This window comes from Anolis sagrei, chromosome 1 (assembly GCF_037176765.1).
Source record: "Anolis sagrei isolate rAnoSag1 chromosome 1, rAnoSag1.mat, whole genome shotgun sequence".
Classification (NCBI taxonomy): Eukaryota; Metazoa; Chordata; class Lepidosauria; order Squamata; family Dactyloidae; genus Anolis; species Anolis sagrei.
Genome location: NC_090021.1, coordinates 90,387,046 through 90,409,882, shown reverse-complemented (window position 1 = coordinate 90,409,882; position 22,837 = coordinate 90,387,046). Strand labels below are relative to the sequence as shown.

General features: G+C 37.9%; 1 protein-coding gene across 1 annotated transcript in view; it reads right to left on the bottom strand.

Annotated features, from left to right (window-relative positions):
• Window positions 1-18,970, bottom strand: part of FRK (fyn related Src family tyrosine kinase) — a 39,983-nt gene extending 21,013 nt beyond the window's left edge. Inside the window, exon 1 of the mRNA XM_060753201.2 lies at window positions 18,186-18,970. Within this exon, the coding sequence (XP_060609184.2) occupies window positions 18,186-18,574 (389 nt within the window). The 5' untranslated portion in view covers window positions 18,575-18,970. The remainder of the gene's footprint in view (window positions 1-18,185) is intronic.
• Between the last annotated feature and the right edge of the window lie 3,867 nt (window positions 18,971-22,837).

Here is a 22,837-nt window from a genome sequence, read left to right as displayed (position 1 = left end):
CATATCTTAATTATAGAATTTACTATTGTTATTAAGTATAATTGCAAGTAAGAATTGTGAAAAATGTATTGCTTGTAATTTGTTTATACAGCATCCAATCTTTTAGTGGGTAGCAGCTTAATCTTTAATTATATGCTTATTGCTTTTGCCAAAGGTTATATACACAATCTAAGAAACAAATATAAAATGCTAGAGGAACAAAGATAGTTCAGAATTGCATGAAGTGGAGCAGTACATGCCCCCTGCTCCCACTCCCAAATCAAGATGTAGTATTGGTTGACTAGCCCATACTCAAAATGCTTAGAACTGAAAGTGTTTTGTATTTTGGATGTTTTTGAATTTTGGAATGCCCCCATTTGCACATATGTATATAACAAGATATCATGAAGATGGGAACCACGTTTCAACATTAAATTCAGTGATATTTCATATACACGTCATAGTCATAGCCAATATTTTTAATAATTTTGTGTATGAGACAAAGTTTGTATACACTAAACCATCAGAAATCAAAAGGATCACTATCTTACCCACCCATTTGAACAAAATTTGGGTTCTGGAATATTTCAGATTTTCAGATATGGGGTGCTCAATCTGTAATACCAAATTACTAACAATTTACTAATCCTTCGTTAAATGCTTAAATTGATACTTGAGGCATTAACCTTTTTCTGCCTAACAGTAGAGCAATCTGGAACACGTAAACATATGTAAGGAAATGCAATTTCAAACAAGCACAGAATACAAAAGAAAACTAAATTCCTTTTGACATATTCACCTTTGCTTGCCTACACTCACACCATTATACAGATTTTGATATTTTTCCTCTTTCATACATAGACACATTTTTGACAAGGTTGAAAAGTTCATGCACTTTTGCCCTATTTTTAGAACACAATGTTAGAAAGACATTTGAGAGTTTCCATTCCATTCTCTTCATCTCACTCTCTCGCTCTCTTTCTCATACGCTCACTCACATACAGAGGGGCCATTTCAATGGCTGGTACATCCAGTTCTTACATTGCCTATTTTGAGACAGACAAATCTAAGAGGGGAAAGAAGCCAGCAACACATGATGCAGGAGATTAGGTGGACTTTGAATGTGTCTGTCTTTTTTTCTGTCTCTCAACAGACTGCTCAGAAATCAATAATGGCCAGGTAGGAGACAGCCCCGGTCATCCCTGCAAGTGGCACAGCAACAAAAGATTGTAATGATAGCAATGCTAGTTTATCCGGCTGCTTTCCTCTCCTGCAGTGGGTGTTTAAATTGCTCGTTCCACTTTAAAAGAATGAGATTTTATCAGAGAGACTGCCAAGTTTTGGCTAAGCCAGATTTCAGTACTAAAATAAGAACAGAAGCTTACTGGAAGTCTTTGGCAGATAATACAGCTTTCACAAGAGCGCTGTACTGCTGTTAAGGTGTGTTATTATCATTTCTTTTCTTTTTTTTGAAATAGCAATAACATTGAAAAACAACAGCAAAGACCTAATAATGATAATGTTAGATTTTTCATCCTGCTCTTCCTCCTGAGATCTCAGGCTAATAAACAAAGAAATGCTGCACTTCTTATATCTGCTGAGGTTGTGAGTCATTTCAAGTAGCCCAAGGTCAATATGATTCATGGCTGCATGGAAATCTGGACCTGTTATCTCTCTGGTGCTCATCCATTTCTCTGACTACTACATCACATTGGCTCCAGGTTTCACTGAACATACAAGGAGATCTTCTAAATCTTTTGTGGATCAGTATCATCAAAGTCATGAGAAGAACAAATATTTTATAATGAATGTATTGTGTGATCTTCCAATGCAAGTTTTGAGAAACATGTGCATTAATGTTCTTGCTCATTCTAGGTTTTATTCAAAACAAAGACAAACCCTAGAACAGCATTTCTGTAATCCAAGGCAGATTTATAAAGCAGAACCCAAAATCATCAAAAAAACATTATAGACGTCTAATTCTGTCATTTAATTAGAAGATAAATTGCAATTTCCATGTCTGGGGGTATGTTCATTTCTAAGCATAGCTACATTAAAAAATAAATTATCAAGGATGCACTATATACAGGTCTATACTGCAATGCATTTTACCAGACATGGATTCATAACAATGTACCTTGGTGCTGTACAATAAAATAAAAAGAATTGAACTTGTAGGATATTGATATGAATTGTTGTTGTTTATTCATTCAGTTGCTTCTGACTCTTTGTTACCTCCTGGACCAGCCCACATCAGAGCTGCCTGTCAGCCATCACCACCCCCAGCTCCTTCAAGATCAAGCCAGGATACTATCTATCTGTCTTGCTCCTGGTCAGCCCCTTTTCATTTTTCCTTCCGTTTTCCCCAGCATCATTATCTTCTCCAAGTTATTGGTATAAATAGGGAACTGGAAATTCATAAAACTAGGATGAAGTGAATGATCTTCTACCATATGTGGCAACTGATCAGTTCACATCTGCTATATTAACAGATTTTTTGTTTAAATTAGAGAGGAAAACTGTGGGAGACTAGTGGGGGCACATTAGCTTGCCAAGAAACCATAAAGGACTGCATACCTGCAACCTCCCACCAACCAGAAGTAGTAGTAATTTTCTGTTTACTTTTACTGTGGACTTAAAATGGCTTGGAAAAACAGAAATATGGATAACATCCTGCCATACTTCTTAGAAGGACTTTGGAATCAAAAATTTAGACACACACACTCAGATCTGAAAATTAAGGTTGTGGGGTGAACTAGTAACCAATTTTTATAAGCAGACTTCAAGGACTGACCAAAGGCAGAAAAAAGTGTTTTCTGAGCTCCTAAGTAAAACTTCATATTAGCCAGCTCAATTATTTTAGCACCTGAAATAGATGATTTCATACACATCTGTATACCTGGCAGTAAAAATAAAACAAGAGCAAATTAAATGAAATTGATTTTTCTTCCCTCTTCACAACACACAAAACCACCTGGAATGATTTTGTCACTCTTCCTAATAGCCTAGTTGTGCTCTAATCCAGAAACCCTACAATGCACAAAAGTGCAACTAAATCCCACTGAGCTCTTGCTGGATTTTATTCCGCATAACCAGTCTTGTGACATTCATGGGACTAGAATAGCAGAGCAACAAAAACCTGGTGCTGTTCTGGCACCAGTGACAGATACACGGTATGTATGTAGATAATACGGGTCAGAGCGGTCACACAATAAGTCAACCATCCTGAGAATTACCTGCAAATAGGTCACAGCTGTGTGTGTGTATATATATATATATATAACACCAAGAGCAGCAGGAAGTCTGAATCTAAACTAGATTCCAGAGTAAAGCCCTGGAAACAACAATGTTTTATTTATTTAATCAATCACTGGTCTGTGAGTATAGTTGCTCAGTTGAGGAATGAGGAAACAGTAATAGCCTAGGTGAGGCTGGAGTTATGCTGACTTCAGTGTTAAGTATATATTCATTTTTTTGAATTAATTGGAAATGTTTCACTTCATCTTGTCACAGAGCCTTCAGTCCATCTTACAGGGCTTTATGATTCACAGATCCAACCTGTTCTGTCATATACAGAACTATATAAAATATATTTCACGTATTTTTCATCTATACAACTCCTGAGTGTTATGCCCTCAGTACTTGTCCTGATTTTCTTTCTTACCATTTATTATTGATTCTGCATGCATCTTCGATCCATATTTTAGTGGATAATGTGATTAACCATGTTGCGGCCCAGCTACCTACTTGATCCCTTTTTCACCCCAACACCACACGGATGAACAATAATAGTAAGTTTATTAAGAAAAGAATATGTAACATAAAACAGTTTCAAAATGCATCCATAAACTAGATTTCCAAAAGCTTAACAAAAAGCCATGATCAACTCTGAATAGGAATTCCAAAAATCATTTAAGGCAAATGCAAAAAACTGTAATCCAAGGATTGTTGCACTTAGACCAGAAATATTTCCAAAAACTGGAAAGTATGAACATGACCATAATCCAAAGGCTTGATACTTGAATTTGACTATAATCCCAAAGGCTTGAAACTTGAAACAAGATTTGTAATCCAAACAGGACACACAGAACTTAAACAGGAAAACAAGATATAGACCCAAGATGATCTGGGGAGGCCCTCCTCTCGCTTCCACCATCGTAGCAAGCATGGTTAATGGGAACGAGGGAGAAGGCCTTCTCAGTGGTGCCCTCCCCCTGGCTTTGGAACACTCTCCCCAGAGAGATTAGGCAAGCCCCTACATTGTCCTCCTTCTGCAGGGACTTGAAGATCTGGTGGTTCCAGCAGGCCTTCAAAAATGATTAGCCCCAGGCCCTTCCCTTGGCCATCAGCTAGGACCCTGCTCTGCACATTATCCACTTCTCTGGCCCTATGATACTTTGTTGCACTAGCCCTTGCCCAGACATTTCATAGCTGACCATGTCCACTTCATAATTCTCACCATTGATATTTTTAATCCCATCTGATCGAGTAAAATTGAAACTGGCTTTTAAATTTTTGTGATTGTTTTAATTGGATTTATGTTGATGTTTTATAATGTTTAATTTTGTTGTGTTTTTTTAATTTGGCAATCAAATGTTTTGCCCTATGTTGGAAATCACTCTGAGTCCTCTTAGGGGGATAGGGTGGTATATAAATAAAGTTTTTATTATTATTATGGGGGGGGGGGAGAGAAAGAGGAGAAATGGTGTAAACATGTGTTACTAATGGAAAATGTTTTGAATGTTTTTATAATTTTGTATAGCACATATATCACAATAATTTTGATATATATATATATATATATATATATATATATATATATACACACACACACACACACACACAGAACTCCTAACTTAGAGCTCCCAAGACAGGCAACTTGACACATGAAAATCCAACATTGATCTCCCCACCAAACACTGACTCCAATTCCTTAAGAATACTCTGTCTTCCCATGACATCACCCTTTCTCATACCTGGGTTCCTTTTGTTTAGCTTTCAGTCTCTAGGAACACTGGATTTATCTCTATTTCACACTATCCCTTCGGATCTGTAAAAGCTGGGTTATCTATAACCCTTCTGTCTCCTTCACGTTTGTTTCAAAGTCAATCCCTGGCTGATTATCAGGAGAATAACTGCCTTACACAACAGGAGATCTATGCATTCCCCTTCATCTCGAAAAACACTTTCACTTTCCCCTACAGAAACACTAGGCTCAACCAGAAAATCCTCATCCTCATCCTCATCCTCAGAGGCTTCACAGGACTCAACACACCCCATCTAGAAAATCCAGTAATTCAGTATTTAATGGGAATTAGGATTATGAACATAATGAACAGCAAATTACAGGACAAAAATAATGTCGTGCATAAGGCTAATGCATATAGATAATGTGCACAAAAAGTGAGCAAATTGTGGATGTTACAAGCATGGTGTTCCCAACTATTAGTCTGTTGCTTTCAAACATACATCTGATATGGATATAATTTAGTTTTCCAAATAGCTCAGAGACCGATTGGCTTTACTAACTCAGATGTACAGTTTTACCATTAATTTTCACTCTAATCATAACCAAAACTGAAAACAAGAAACAACTGGTCAAAATCAGCTGGGAAACTCTGTACTAAACTCCATTCAATTCCTTCCCTATTTATGACCTTTCTATACGTCAGCTTGATGAATGGATGACAAAGACATTTTTTTTCAATTAATCAACCTTTGATTGGAGGTATCTGATACCAATCATCCAGGTAACTAGGGCATTTCACTCCATCATAACCCCGCCCCCCATCAACCCACAGCTGACAACAATAATACTGTATGAATTTGTGACTATGTATATTTCTCCTGTCCTAGGACTCAAGGTGACTAACAAAAACTGAGAGATATAGATTTAGCTCACATTGCTAAAAACATGCCAGAGTTGAAATATCATCAAGCTATCGGTAGAATAAGTTCAAAACATGCCCATTAAAAGCAACACATTATTAAAAGCCCCTTCCACATTTAAAAAAAACAGTTCCTAAAAGCCTGTTGAAACAACAAAAAGTCTTTATTTGGCACTAGATGGGCCAGTGTACACTCCCTTGCAAAGCAGTTCATACTAATTGACTCTCTGGACTGAGTTCAAGAGTCCAGGGTTTTAAACATGTTACCTGGCTTCTATATTTGAGCTGGATCTCAACAATTTTCCCCAACCTAGATTAGATGGTTCCTCAATTTCTGGAAACTTTAATTATTAAAGTGATCAGGAAAGCATTTTAATTTGAAGAATTTGCTGGGAAATTGTGGTAATCCTTCCCCTTTTTCTTATCTAATGCCATTTCTCTTGTCTATAGACTTTTGCATTGCTTTAAGTTATTATCTCTGCCCGTAACTAATTTCCACCCATTTATTTGTGGACTTTATTCCTTTCCATCGTCATTACTGATAACAAATACAAACTCAGGAATCAGTGTTTTGCCCGGGTTAAGCAGTGGATGAAGACACACACACACACACACACACACACACAAGACAATGCCACCTGTAACTCCAGAAAATATATTGAAATTGTTTCCATTTAGCACTATCAGCACAAAGGCAAAAGCCAAGAATAAAGACCAATAAAAGTGCAGCACACAAACCAATCATATGCTCTGTTTTGATCACTTAATCCTCATAATCAAAAGCCATTTTCAGAATCTGCAAAGAACCAGCGCTTCAGGTTTTCAGGCAGCTCTCTTAATCTGCATAATTCAGCATTCTTTGAGCACAATGCAATTGATAGGTTATGAACCATGATTGTTGAGCCAATTCATGCAGTTGAATAACCCAATTATTGTGACACCAGCTCCCCCAAAAGTTTCTATCTATCCAAAGCATGGCAACTAAAGACTATTCATCTCTATCACTCACATCAATGTCTTAATAAAAGAGAGCTATTTTGATCACAAAAGACATTAAGACAGAAAATACAAGGAAGTCAGTGAACAATGTAAATAGGTAGTGCATGCACTAAAACACACCAATCTGTGGTCCTGTAAAAAAGGAAGGAGGCTTTAGTGAGCTGAAACTGCTGGAATTCCCCAGCACCTGCTCTGGGCTGAGTCCGTGTCCGGATCCAAACACACACAAACGATAGGAGGCCTTATGATGTCCAGTGATCACAGACATTCTCAAATGTCAGATGCCCCAAAACCTGAAAGATGACTGATAGCAGGGATTCCTTCTGGCACAGTCAATAATATAACTCTTCTCTCCTCAGGTTGCTCTAATCCAAAGTTTTCCAAACATTTCATGTTGGTGACACACATTTTATATTTTTAAAATATGTTATTTATTGCTTATTTCACATGGATGCATTTGTGAAACACACCTACACACTGCAGCTGACTCACAATTTGGAAAGCTCTGCCCTAATCACATGCTAGTGATCTTACTACTATTGTAACTACCATTGGACATAAAGACGCATGAGCTCTGTTATGAAGTGATTAGTGGAATGAGGTCAATGGTACATTTTTCTTCCTTTTTTTCAACCTATTAAAAGTCACTTCTCAATTGTTCAACATGATAACCAATCTCTTTGTTCCCTGTGTCTTAGATGGCAATGATAAGGATGCTCCAACCCCAAGAATGTTGCCTTACTCCAGCTCATGATAATCAGTTTTCAGATGTTTATAATCAAGTATAGATCTTTTATTTACCTCTGTTCCTATCTTTAGATGCATTTCCCAAAACAGTAAACCTTTTCGTTTTTACCTTAGCAGAACACTCTGAGTGCTTTTACTCAATGCTTATTTGCACCAGCCCATTTCAATCATTCCAGATAGTGCTACCAATCAAAGCTTTGTTTCATTCAAATCATACATGAAATCATTATCATGTACACTTCCTATTTATTATTTATTTCATTTATATACTTCCTACTCTTAAATATTAACAGCAGATTACTTGTCCTATATGTTGGTCTTTTTGATGTCTAAAAACAGTACACATGTACAAAAGGGAAATATTAGCAGGCATAGGAGAACTCAAAAAGTTTGAAGAAGTACAAAAACATGGTATAAAAGTACTAAAACAGACAGTTTTAATGATTAATTTTAAACTTCCACTCTATGTCTAAATTTTGTTTTGTGGATTTTAATATGTATTTTATGGAAATATATTTTAATGTATGTTTTTACGGAGTGTTTTTAAATGATTATGTGTTTTTATTATTATTACTTTATTGATTATTTGGCACAGACAATCTAATATATAATCAGAAAGTATACATTCAAAATAATGAAACATATCTCTGAAGTTCATTGCTATATTCAAATGGCAACTTGTGCAAAATAAGCATAACATCTATGCCATTCACTAGAATTCAAGACAATATCAGAGCAAAACCTGTACAAACTATTCTTAACTAGAGTTATTGGTTGCTGTTTTAGAAAAAGCTGCTTCAATCTGGATAAAAGCAATAGTACTACCTGCCCCCCCCCCCCCCCCATATCATATGCAAAAATCCTGATGTAATTTTTTAAAAGAAACTCCTTGCAAGGCAGGAAATATGTCTTCTCAATCAAGAGAAATTCAAAATATGTCTACACACAGCATGATTTCACCTTAATTTTAAAAAAAACCCATTTTTTCTAGTTCTGCTTTTTAGGTGGTAGCATTGTTAATGATAATTCCAGAACTTTTATATTTTTCTTTCTCAACCATAACTCCCAGAAGTCCTCATTGAATATAGCCAGAGTGCTAATTGGAGTATTCTGACAACTGTGGTCTATCAAGTATTGTTTCCAAGCTGTTGATCTGTAACTTGCAAGGATCTCTAGGCACATATTTACATGGTGACTCAACTTTAGTGAATAGAACTAGTGAATGTTATGTGGCCAAGGACCTCATTACATTAGAGAATGAATGCACTTTAAATCCTGTTTCTGCCTCCTGCAGAATTCTGGGTTTTGTAGTTTTGTGAGGCTGTTAAAGGTTCCTCCCTAAACTAGAAACCCCAGAATTCTGCGGGACACTGCTACTCCCAGGATCCTCTAGCACCTATGATTCTGGGCATTGTACTGTTTCCCCAAAAACTATTCCTTTAAAAAATCCTTTAAAAACAGATTAACATGTGAAAAGTAGAACAACAAATCAAGAACATTGACAATGGTTACATAAGACATGAGCTAGGTTTTTCATGATCTTGAAATGCAAGGTGAATCTCTTTGCAATTAATTGTTCTATTGGGTTAATCCTTTCTAAATAGATAAACATAGGTCAGTGGAATACAGCTTCTTTCCTCTTTCATTTGATTTATATAAGAAATAAATGGGAACTGTGTTGCCTCAAAGATATTATCCTTCTGTTCTTTTCTTGTTTTGCTTATTGTGTTAATATTTTTAATACAATAATGCAAAATTCTAATTGTAGGTTTAAGTGACTGTGTAGTAAGAGTCTTCCAATTACTAGCAGTTGCATGTTTGCATTTTCGGATTGCATTCAGTCGTTCTTTATTGTAATTGTATTGTCGAAGACTTTCATGGCTGGAATCAATAGGTTCTTGTGGGTTTTTTCAGGCTATATGGCCATGTTCTAGAGGCATTTTCTCCTGACGTTTCGCCTGCATCTATGGCAAGCATCCTCAGAGGTAGTGAGGATGATTTATGATTTACAAAGGATTGATTATGATTTACAAAGAGAAAATTAGGGAAATTTAAAATTGCCTCACTACCTCTGAGGATGCTTGACATAGATGCAGGCGAAACGTCAAGAGAAAATGCCTCTAGAACATGGCCATATAGCCCGAAAAAACCCACAAGAACCTATTTATTGTAATTGTTGTTCGGGCTTGGCCCCATGTAAGCCGCTCTGAGTCCCTATCGGGGAGATGGGGCAGGGTACAAATAAAGTTTATAATTATAATTATTATTATTATTATTATTATTATTATTATTATTATTATTATAGCTTGCCTTGCTGCTAATAACAGAAAGCCAAGCAAATAAAGGTCATATGGTATTCCATCATCTGGTTAATTTCTGATGGTACTTCATGCCAGAATCTTGTTATCACAGGGGAGTCCCACCATGTATAAAGATAGGACCCTAGCAAACCACAATTTCATAATGAAGAATAGTATCTATATATGCCAATTGTACTGGAGTAAGACACCAGGGACATATCATTTTTGAGTATACTTTCTCTGTTGTGGTTTGATGCCACTTTCATTGGAGAAGATGACCAAAATGATTCCCATTCTCGGTCTTCTAAAATAAAACCTAGGTACTGTTCCCATATCATTTTAAATCGATATCTTTTAAATATCATATTTAAAAGATATTTGTATAAAGTTATAATTTTATATAACCATTAACTGTTCCAAGACCTTAAGAAGGAGCTTCAAATGAGTTCAGAGATCAAGCAATGTACATTTATATATTTGCACCAGACCTCAGGAAACCATGTTCTGGGAAATCTCCCTCGGTCATCTGTGATCACACAGGGCATACTGTGCAGCCCGAATTCTTTCACAGGAGCATTCTAGCATGTCTCATTACATTAATCTGACTTCATATATTGTCCTCCTTCAGCAGTCAATCACATTCTTAATGCTCTGCTTGCAGTCATCTGAATAATCAGATTTAACATTTTGCATTCTTTTGAAGAGTAATCCCTCAAGCTATTTCATTTGATTTAAATGCTTTCAGGCTTCTAAAAAGAAATATGTAGATATCTTTTTTAAAACTCTGTTTACATGGCAGAACAAAGTCCATTTGGATACATTACTAATATCCAGTCACATTTAGGAGCTGACATTTATTGCTACTTGGATATACAAACATCAGTTCTTTTTTCTTGTGGTCATTAAAGTATAATATATGTGTACATGCATAACCATGAATATATATATATATATAGAGAGAGAGAGAGAGAGAGAGAGAACGAACACTTATGCCAATATTCATTTATAACATCAGTTGATCATTGCTGCCCCAACAATCATTTAACATATACCATTTTTCAGTGTCTGTCCATTTAGCTATAACTGCATCTTTGCATACTTTAATGTCTCAGTGTACAGCTCTGGGAGTCTCGCCACTATTTCTCTTGACACAGAAATGTAGCAGCAGTTATTATGTATCATGACAATCCCTACCACCTTGCAATTTCATTTTCTAGGCCACTACAAATAATAAGGGATCCTATGATATTGTTATACCAGTGGGCCTGGGGAAATTATGCCCGTGAGGACTCAAGGGAGTCAGGTTGTTCCCTAATCCTACCCCACACTCAGTCAAGTTAAAGCAAAACAAAAAAAGAAGAAGATAAAACTAAAATATATTTAAACAAACATACACAAAAGCCCTTCGTAAACTTACCCCCCCCCACCACCACCACCAAAACGCATACCCACCCACTCCTCTCAAGAAGAATTAATAAAATAACAGGAGGACTATAAAAAAAGATATTTACTAAGAAAATTGAATGCAGAAAAAAGTTATCCCTAAGCACTAGAAGCAACAACAGCACTGAGCTAGAACATGAAGCTAGCTAGCACGTGATCTCTCTCAAATGCTACAGAAAATAGCAGAACTCACCCTGGCATATATAAAGCAGCTTTTTAAAAAGACAAGTTATCTCCTTTCTTCTTTTGATTGGCTCTGGCAAGACTAATAGGGAAAAACCCAAGCAGGTACAGCTGCTTTTCTCACATGGCAGCTGGATGCAGCCGAAGATTGGCCACCACATACCCTGTTATTGCCAGCCCTTTGGCTGCTTGCTTCTCCGCCTTGCCCCATTTCCTGGGGTCTGGTTGCCTGAATCCACCAAAAATGGTATTGCAAAACAGTATAATACCCCCCCCCCCCCAGTGTAGGTTTTTTTCAATTAGCAGCACAAACCTATTTACCCTGGCATCAGTTCCACTGAATTTAATAGGAGTTTATAAGTGCAATGGGAGTAAGCTATTTTGTGTGGGTCAGAGTTTCTTACTGTCACTGCCATTAGCACACTTTCTCCTGCTGTCATTTCTGCTATATTTCTGCCACTTCTTCCCTAATGCTACACTGGGAAACATCTGTGGAGAATATAGGTTTGGTTTACCAGAAGTGAATATGTATGTAGGCCAGGAACAGTAGCTATTGTTACAGCAGCAACTGTATTTGTGCTGAATGAATGGCAAATCTGGAAAAGGTCCTTCTTACAGTCCATTAGCCTTCTAATACCTATCCCTGGAGTATGGGACTCCAACCTTGATTCTCTGGACCATATACACTTTGCTTCCCCATTGACATGTCACATTTAATTGATATCATTGACATGTCATATTTAATCCAGCTAGCGTTTCAGTCACTATTTGATAAACAGTGAAAGGATCCTGTATTATAATACTTAAATGAGAAAGTAAAGTTTACAACAGTTTTTTGTTGTAGGAGACAAAGGAAGACTTGTCTCTATCTTTTGTCTTCCCACTCGGCATGGGTTATTAATATTAATAGTACAGCTGAACAGTATTTGTTGGCATAAGGTCATTTTCATGTTTAGATAAAACAACTGTCAACAATAAAAGCAATGACAGGTGATTTGCTAGTTTCCATGGTTTTTGTTTATAGTGCAGAATATAACCCAAAAGAAGAAGAATGAATAGATGCACAGAAACAAGAGAATGTCATAGAGAAATTGAACTTTCAGGGCATGTCATTGTTCCAGAAGTTCAAATTTTGATGGATTCAGCAAAGCTTTAGGTTCTGAGTGAAAATTTTCATTCAAATCTAAAACATTTAATGTTTTTATTTATAAGAAAACAGATTACAGGGATTTATAAATTAAAACTGCATTTGGAGAACTATGAACAAATATTAATCAAGAGGAGCCAGGAAAGGTTACTTTTTGGACTGTACAATCCCTCAATCAGCAAGGCTTGTAGCAGCTGTAGTGCCCCAAACCATTTGTTTCCTGTTCTGCAATCACATTGTGAAAAAGTAGTTCTCTCTAGAAATGTTTATTGCAAATATGAAGCGATGGTTGAACCCTTTAAAGCATTCTCTAGTGCAGAAGAAACCATAAATGGTGCCGCATTCTAAGAACAAATTTTGCACTAGACTGGGAGAATAGCAAAACATCATAAAGTCTTGCCAGAATTATATTGTAAATGGGTTGCAAGCTGTCTTTTCCCATAAGAGGCAAGTATATGCACTTGAATATGTTTTTTTTTCCAATGAGAAAGAGCACTAGTATTAGTAATGCTTTAAAATTTTAAATTTCCCTAATTTCCTCTTTGTAAATCATAATCAATGGGGAAATGGAAGGCAGTAGGAAAAGAGGAAGGTTACCATGCAGATGGATCTGCTCAATTTAGGAAGTGTTGCAGTGGAGTGTGTTGAGCAAGCTAGAACTGGTAGTAGGAGGGGAAAGGGGGCTGCTCAGGTGCTGGATCAAGAGCAGCAAAGGAAGCGAATTAGGGAGATATTCATGACACCTACAGATTTTGAATCATTTGAAGGTTTCTCAGATTTTGAAATGGAGGAGGAGGGAGATGGGGGCAGAGGCTTGAAACGGGCTACTCGGGAGCAAGAGTCAGATGAAGAGAGAGAAAGGAAGTGGATCCGTGAAATACTTAATGCTCCAACTGAGGAGGAAGACTTCATAGGGTTCACGGGGAGTGATGGGACTGGGAGTGATGACAGGGAGGAGGATGGGTTAGACCCGTCGCAAACTAGGTTCCTGCAGGAGAAAACCTTGCTAGCATGTCCCTGACGTCATGAGACTCCGCCTCTCACCCCGCCCCTTTCTCCGCCCCTTTCTCTTTGCCAGCGTGGTTTTTCCTTTGCTAGGGGAGCATTGCCCTCATTTTCTCTCAGTTGGCAGAATTCAACTGAGAGAAAATGCGGGCAATGCTGCCCTAGCAAAGGAAAAACCACGCTGGCAAAGAGAAAGGGGCGGAGAAAGGGGCGGGGAGAGAGGCGGAGTCTCATGACGTCAGGGACATGCTAGCAAGGTTTTCTCCCGCAGGAACCTAGTTGGCGATGGCTCTTAGATTGGACCCATGTACAAGAGATCAGGGACATATGTACCAACCCACATCAAGTGAGGGGTTTGAAGGGTTTTCAGGAGACTGGCAACCTGGAAATACATGGGGTGATCCAGATCTTGATAGACACTGGAAAAGTTGGAGGGATGTGTGGCGGCGAGCAGCTGTGGAAGCAAAGACACCTGAGAGTGATGAAGACAGGGTGGAGTCCAGCTCCACCTCTGATGAGGAGTTATAGGATAAAAGTAAGGTATCAAACTATTGGAACTTTGCAGTAGGCAAAGTGTTGTATTGGGCTTGGGACTTTGTTGCTGCCATTACTCTTGCCTTGGGTCTTGGGACTGCAGATCATTGTGTTTCCATGCTTCTACCTTCTGGAATCCTGTAAGTGCTAACTGCTATCTTCCTGCTGACTTCGGATTGTTTTTGGGAAATGACTTCATGCTTTGGACTGCTACAGTTTCTTCTGGACGTGCCTTGACCTTGGACTGTTTCTAAACTACGTTTTTGCTTGCTCCTACCTTGTTTATTGGACTCTGTGTTTTTAAAGCAGTTTGCTGATACTTTTTGTTATCCCAGATTATATCCCAGTATAATCTGGATTATATTCCAAGTTGTGTTTTTTGTTTGTCTTTTTGCTACAGACTTTCAGTTTTGCTAGTAACACTGAGTTAAGTGTTTCTAAGCCATTTTTGTTACTTTAATAAACTTTGTCGGACCTTTACCCTTGTGTTTGGCTCTGTTAAGGCTTCTGGTTCACAACAGGAAGACTTAGCACTGAGTTTTCAATACCTGAACAACATTGCTAAAACCTGAGATTCTTGAAGGTCAATCTTCCATACAATCATGATAAGTCAACTTGACAGCAAATAATAACAAATGTCTGTATCTGCAGCCAGACTCAATTGTATAGCTTATATAAATGGCCACCTGACCATAATAAGCTTCTTTGAAAATAAGGCAATAAAATGTGCTTAGAACTACAAGAAGATAATAACAAGCATGGTTCTTCTTATCAAGCAAAGCAAGTGCTCATCTATGTATATTGAGCTTGGCAACAAGCATTCCAGAAACACACCAGGTGTGTTTCCAATAGCACCAGGTACACCCTGGTATGCCACTAAACCTAACAGACTGCCCTTTGTATGAGATACAGGTGCATTAAATGAACAACAAGGAAGAAATATAATGAAAAGAGGCCGCAATGTAGGTGTTTTTCAGACTAAAAGTCTTTTCTACAATATATATTTGCAGTTAGGTGTATTCATTTAACAATTATTTGAAGACGCTTAACTATTTGATTTTTCCAAAAAGGATAATGTGTAAAAAAAATGTAAAACAGGTGTGAACAACATGTAACTTATGATTCCCCACACATCCAGTTGGGTATTCTGTTCTCCTACGTCATACGTATGAAATATTCGGCCTGTGGGCCGAATATCATCTGTCATGCCATTTTATATGGTCCATGAGGTTTTCAATTACAGGGCAACATACTTACATTTATACAGTCTTACAATTACAAATGGCACATTTAAGGCAACCATGAGGTTGATATGACTCTCAGTGAAAATACATTTGACACCCTGTCCTAGGTATATGAAAACCACATAATGTTGGAAGCAGAAAGCAGTACATCATATCTCTGGCTTCAAACCAGTCAGTGTAGATGGGGCCTATGTCTCTGGAAAATTCCCCCCAAGCCCATTTCCCATCCTTGAAATGAATTGTTGTGGGTAGGAATGTGATATGCAGTGGCAGAATACAGAAAAATAATGTGAGCAAAGGGTCAGAGTTTAATTTCCCACCACCATGTACTTCTCCATATTAATAAAATGACCTACGTTTGATTGGTCTAAACGTCAATTTTTCAAATGTATGACTAAAATAAAAAGGGTCCCAGTTCAAAACTTGCACCAAACTGCAGGGGCCAGACAGCAAACTCCCACAAAAATGTGCCAAAGGAAGCCCTTAATGTGAATTAGTGCTCTGGGTTTTTTGTAATCGCCATCTGGGCCTCAAACTGGTTCCAGGATTTCCTATTTATTGATTTACTTTACTTTTTATTCCACTTTTATCCCAACATAGGGACTCAAGGCGGCTAACACCAAATGTAACATAATATATGTCGTAATCTGCAGAGCAAAAGCACTTTCTTTGATACTGGTTTGAAACTGCATTAAATGGTCAGTGTAAACGGGGCCATAGGGAGCATTTTTATTCTTACTTTTGAAAAGTTCAGCTCAAGGGGAGAGGATGGACACCCAGCATACCCTAGTTGGCATGACTACTGGTAAAATTGATGTTTATCTGTTTTTTAAAAAAAGCATTTTAAAAATAGTATTTAAATTATGTTAATCTATTTTTCAGTAACGTTGTAATTGTTATTATAGTCCATAGCTATTGGACTATGTAATCAAACTTTGTTTCATGCACAAAACTATTTTAAAACATTGTATAAAATTGCTTTCTGGCTATTCCAAAATCCAGAGAGAGAGAGATTCAAAACATTTCTCATTCCAAATATATTCAGATAAGGGATACTCAAGTTGTAAACACTACTGATAAGTTATATGTCAAGGATCATTCGATATACTACATGCAGTGCTCGCATCTCCTACAGTGCATAAAATGTGATTTATTATTATTATTATTATTATTATTATTATTATTATTATTAACTTTATTTGTACCCTGCTAGCATCTCCTGAAGGACTCGATGCGGCTTACACAGGCCAAGGCCTCAATAAAAACAACATAATAATACACATAACATTATAAAGCAAATCAAAAAATTAAGCAAAACAGTAAACAAAAACAATACATCATAACACAATAAAACTAGGGCCGGACCAAATGTAATGGGTACAGATTAAAAGTGCTGAGTATGACAGGTGAAATATAGGATTTAGGGTGAGTGCAATGTGCAGATAATCTTAAATCTCTGATAAAGTGCTTCTGGGACATAATACTAGGGTTTCCTATTCTGGAAAGGCACACCGGAACAGCTAGGTTTTCAAACTCTTTCTAAAGATTGCCAATGTAGGGGCTTATCTGATGTCCTTGGGGAGGGTGTTCCAAAGTCGGGGGCCACCACAGAAAAGGCCCTGTCCCTCATCCCCACCAGGCACCTGTGACGCAGGTGGGATCGCGAGCAGGGCCTCTCCGGATGAACAAAGAGAACGTGTGGGTTCATAAACGGAGATGCGGTCACACAGGTGGGCAGGTCCCAAACCGTTCTTCTCATGCATCTGTGTTTCATTGTCAATTTAAGCACAGTGTGTTGTGTTTTTTAATAGCATTTGTATACCACATTTAGTTTTTCATGAAGGTTTTTGATATAAAACGCCTTGAATCGCCTCTGGCTGAGAAAGGCGGTATACAAATATGATAAATAAATAAATACATAAATAAAATATGGGAATGAAAAACACATGCCCCTAAAATAAAGCTGATCCACATTGCTTGCTATTCTATGGAGTGGTACATCTCCAAAAGATACTTTCTTTTTACAGGTGAACCCCAAAATTCAACTCTGAATATAAATTATGCTAAAGAAGTGTCTGCAGCACATATTACTTCCCAGACACAGGCTTTACTGTAAGATATACAAGATACATCTAACTGAATCTCACCAGTGACATTACATACAGTGAGATGTTTAGTTTTCTAAATATTTGAATAGGTAAAACAACACTCCTGAAGTTTTGAGAGATCTGGATTAACTGAGAATGTCATGTCACTACTCTAAAAGGTACCCTTGCTTCTGAGGATATTGTTGAATTTGCACTCTAAACCATAAGTTCATCGCCTAAGTTCATCGGAAGTGATAGCTGTAAGTTCATCAGGAGCGATAGTTATAAGCCACAGAATCTAAAAGACTCTACACTTCATTACTTCTTTGACAGTCTGACAGAAGCTGTGGAGCTCTTGTCCAGAGAAATTAATAGGAACACACACCTACATAATTTTGTATACAGTTAGCATCGTATTGGACATTGGATTCCTTCACACTTGCTCCAAATTTTATGATTATCCCCCTTTCTGGTAACCCACTCAATTAGGGAGGCACCCCAATACCCCCCCCCCCACATACACACACATAGCCATACATTTCAGCTTTCTGCCTTCATCTGGCCAAGATCATTTGTGTACATGGTAACTGCCCCATGTTACATTACAGTGTATGCAGAACAGAACTTACGGTTCAGCCTCAATGCTATGGGAAGGAGCAACATAATTGGCTGGGATGTAGCCTTGCCGTTTCTGTCCAGGCCTGGAATATCCATTCTCTTCCAATAGCCTTGCAACCCACCAGCTCTGTTGAGATGTATCTAACACTTCAAGCCTATCTCCAGCTCGGAAGCTCAGATCGTCTTCTGTACGGGCTTGGTAATCAAACAAGGCCACAAATGTGCGAGTCTGGTCTTGTAGAGGAAGAGGAGGCATAAGTGGTCCACTTATGACAGGAGGCTGTATCACCTGCTCGTCCTTTTCACTATCCTTTTCTCCTAGTCCACAGTTACATGCCTCGAAAAGCCAGGGTACATAGGGCTGCAGACAAGCACAGCTCTTCTGACAGCAGTTTCCCATGCTGTCCCAAGCTTCTTTGCGCCTACTTTTACATTGCTCTAGAAATCCAAAAATATTTTATATCTGTCTTGTTCATGAAGTACTTTTTCCAGATTTGTTTCCATAGTACCCCTTTAGCAACAAAAAGAGCAGGAAATCTTGCTGTAGACAGTTCTCGGTTCACTGCTACTTCTCTTTGCCTTTCACCTCTATAGGTTGGAGTGAAATCTGAGCGCTGAAGTGACACTGTTCATACCTAGGGAATTTTTCACTTCCTCTTCTGATACAGAAACACTTGCTCCTGTTGGGGGCCAAGCAACAGAAAATAAAGAAACCTTGTAGAAGACTCTCCTTACTTTTCTTCCTTGGTGCCTTATCCTCTTTAAATGTATTCCTCTTTGAAGTGAGTATCTGCAAACTTTGTAGCTTCTGGTAATGAATAACTAACCTGACTATCCGGTTGCTTTAATAAAGCGAAATGTGGAAGAACATTTTTAATGTATTTACTTCCTGGTTTGCATGCTCTCTCTTAGAAAGAGAAAGAAGAGGGAAGGAGAAAAGGAGAAAATATCCTCTCCTCTTTTCTGAGGATTTTCCCCAGGTGATTATTTTATTACACAAGTAAATGAACTCTTGCTAGTTGCTATTTGAAAGGACTCCCCAAAGGCTCAGTAAATTTCCCATTTTTAAAAATGCAATTTCCCTGTAATAAATGATAATATATTGCCTACTGTCATCGTTTCTCCCACCCAAACCATGTACATCAAATAACACTTTGAATCTCATATGGAGTATACTAATTTTATTATCCTTTGTGGCTGATGACAATACTGGCACCCATTTAATACACATTTGCCTTTGCTATGCTTTATTTTGACATCTTAAAAATGATTTCAATTGTAATTTATTTGAACTTTTTTGGATATTTATAGTGGCCAAATGCTATACTGCGTCATCCAGAAAAACTCAGGTTAACCTACTTTTGAGATTTTTTTGAAGTACAGACAAACTATGTAGTGGTTTATATATCCCAGTCATAACACAGACCAAATTTCATTTTTCTAATACAAAACTGACATATGAATTAGGCATGCAGAAACCTTCCTCCATCTACACCATATTTCCTTTAACCTTTTTCTCTTAGGTAAGCTTATTTCTGGTTAAGAATTAAATATCTGAAATATCTCAGAGATTAAAGGTAAGTTACAAGTACAGAAGGGTTCTGCATTTGACTTTTTCCCCCATTTCCTTTATGTAGCTGTCATTTAGAATCAAGTAGAGTTTTGCTGAGTTAATTCAGACAAACATTGCTCAGGTAGAAACCATAAAGTTGACCAGGAAGTGGTTCTCCCAGTTTATCTGCATTTCAGGTATAACAAATCATCACAACAAAGCATCATGCTCAATATGTAGATATTTATACCTTTTTTTTTCATGTCAGGAGCGTCTTTAGAAACTGCAAGTTGTTTCTAGTGTGAGAGAATTGGCCATCTGTAAGGACGTTGCCCAGGTGATGCCCAGATGTTTTACCATATAACCAAGGATACCAAGGCAAAAAAAAATCTGTTTTGAACTGGCTTATCCGAGTCCACACTGCCATATATTCCAGATCAAAGCAGAAAATGTGGGATTTTATTCCCTAGATTATGTCACAGCAATTGTGAACATTCTAGGAAAGCTACACTACAGAATGACTGCCTCAATCAAATTCTATTACATCAATTCCAAAACGAATATGACATACCAATCTGGTCAATACAATTAAAAAGATATGCTAAAAGAAATGAGAAGGAATGACTGACTGATCATTAGTCCAATTTGTAATGTAGGCTTACAGACCTTATTACTCACAAGGTTCAACACAGCTGCCACTCACACAAGATGACTTCTACTGATTTTGCTACCTGCCTGGGATTGCTAAAATGAGAGAACAGTATCAGAGAGTCTATGGTCCCCATTTATACTAACCATTTAATGCAGTTTCAAACAGGAATTGAAGAAAGTGGTTTCGTTGTGCAGATGATTACATAGGAAATCCTGGAACCAGTTTGAGGCCTGGATGGTGATTACACAAACCACAGAGCACTGGATGCACATTTCTTTTGCACGCTGTTGTGGGAGTTGGTTGTCTCTATACTGCATTAAATGGGCAGTATAGCACAGTAGTAATAATAACAGCAACGTGTATGTTGTTGTTACTAACTCCCTCTAGTCGACTTCAACTTATGGCACTCTAAGAATGAAAGATCTCCAAGTCATCTGCTCAGATCTTACAGCCTCGGGGCTTTGGCTTCCTTGGCTGAGTTCATTTATCATAACACCGTCTTCCTCTTTTCTGGAACAGTGGGTCACAAGGGGCACAAGGAGCCTAATCATGTTCTTTGTGAAGAGTTTCACAAAAATAAAGAGTAATTATTTTCTGCTTTCTTTCCTTTCCCCAGGAACTAGTATTTCTGAAGAAATGGCCAACCTATATAATTAGAACATATTAACCAGAGTCATTAGTTGACTCAGATTGGATTTGCCTCACTTTCTTGCACATTTCATTTGCACTGGTGACCACTTAGCCACAGGTAAACAGCTGCTGTTCCATTCTGTAAAACATTGTGCCAGTTTGCATTGTGCTCACTAGTACAGAATTACTCTCTATAATGCAGGTCTCTGAAGACCTGCACATTTGCAGCTCTGTTCAGTTACCAAGCCTGTGCAGAAGAAAATCTAAAGTCCAAACTTGGGAGGAGTTTGAAGTGCAGAATATTTCTCAAGATATCACACAGCAATAAGTGTGATAAGGAACAGTACTCAAAGGGCCCTGCCACCCAGCCTTATATCCCAGAATATCAAGGCAGAAAATCCCAAAATATCTGCTTTGAACTGGGTTATCTGAGTTCACACTCAGATAATGTGGGATTTTCTGCCTTGATATTCTGGGATATAAGGCTGGGTGGAAGGGTGCAAAGTACATCAATATACGGTATTTACCTCCATCATTCCATGAACCAAGCAAACATTCTAGCCACATGTTTCTTGCCTTAGCATTTTCTCTTCTAAAAGAAGCAGTTACGTTCCTTAATAGACTACTAGATAAAATATTGTCCAGTTGTCCTTCATAAAATAGTAGGTCTTGATGCGCATTTAACTGGGCATATCTCCCCTTATCCCTGTTTCCTTTTGCTTTCCTCCTTTCTTGGGCTACTTCCAGTGTCTCAGCAGACAACCATTTTGCCTTCTTGGTTTTCTTTTTCTTTGGGACGTACTTTGTTGCCGCCTCCTGAACAATGAGAAAACTAAAATTTAACAACCTTTAGACAGCCATCTTTTGTAAAGTTTGTTCACTGGGTCATAACTGAAGAAGTCCTGCCATCCCTATTTGGTAGAGGCAAAATCTCCCGTGACATCTGGGTTACATAGGAGAGATCAAATCTGAGGCTCCTTCTACACTGCCATACAAAATCCAGATTATCTGCTTTGAACTGGATTATATGGCAGTGTAGACTCATATAATTCATTTCGAATCAGATAACATTGATTATCTGCTTTGATAATCTGGATTAAGGAGCCCCCGGTGGTGCAATAGGTTAGACTCTTGTGCTGGCAGGACTGCTGACCAAAGGTTGGCGGTTCGGATCCAGGGAGTGGGTTGAGCTCCCATCTGTCAGCTCCCCATGGGGGCACATGAGCGTAGCGGCTCACAGGACTGTAAAACATCCATGCATCCCCTGAGCAATGTTCTTGCAGATGGCCAGTTCTATCATACCAGAAGCGGCTTGCAGTCTTTTAAGTCGTTTCTGACATGAAAAAAAATCTGGATTATATGCCAGTGTAGAAGGGATCTGAATCTACCCACATTTCAAGTAAGCAATTTAAACCAAATTCAATAGTGAAAACATGACAGAATTAATGGAAAAGATGACAAGTTTAGACTAGCAAGACAAAAGAAGTGGAAGCTGTTCTGATAAAAAGTTTGGTGGTATAGCAGAAGCTAGTGAGATGAAGATAAATTAAACAGAGTTGTGAATCGCAAGTGATCACTCACTTCTTGAGGCAATGAGAAAAGGGGTAAATTGAGGGTGTTGCTCAATTGTTTTGATGGTGTTGGAGTAGCAGGTCCTCTAATCCATTGGATCTACTGTTATAATAAAATTGAATGTATGTGTTAACCAAGATGTTTTTGAACCTGACTGAAGAGTGGTAAATTAATCTCAGGTATAACAATTGTATGAATTGTCTAGTAATCTAAACAGAAGTTATCTAGCATAATTACACAGAGATATATCATCTGTT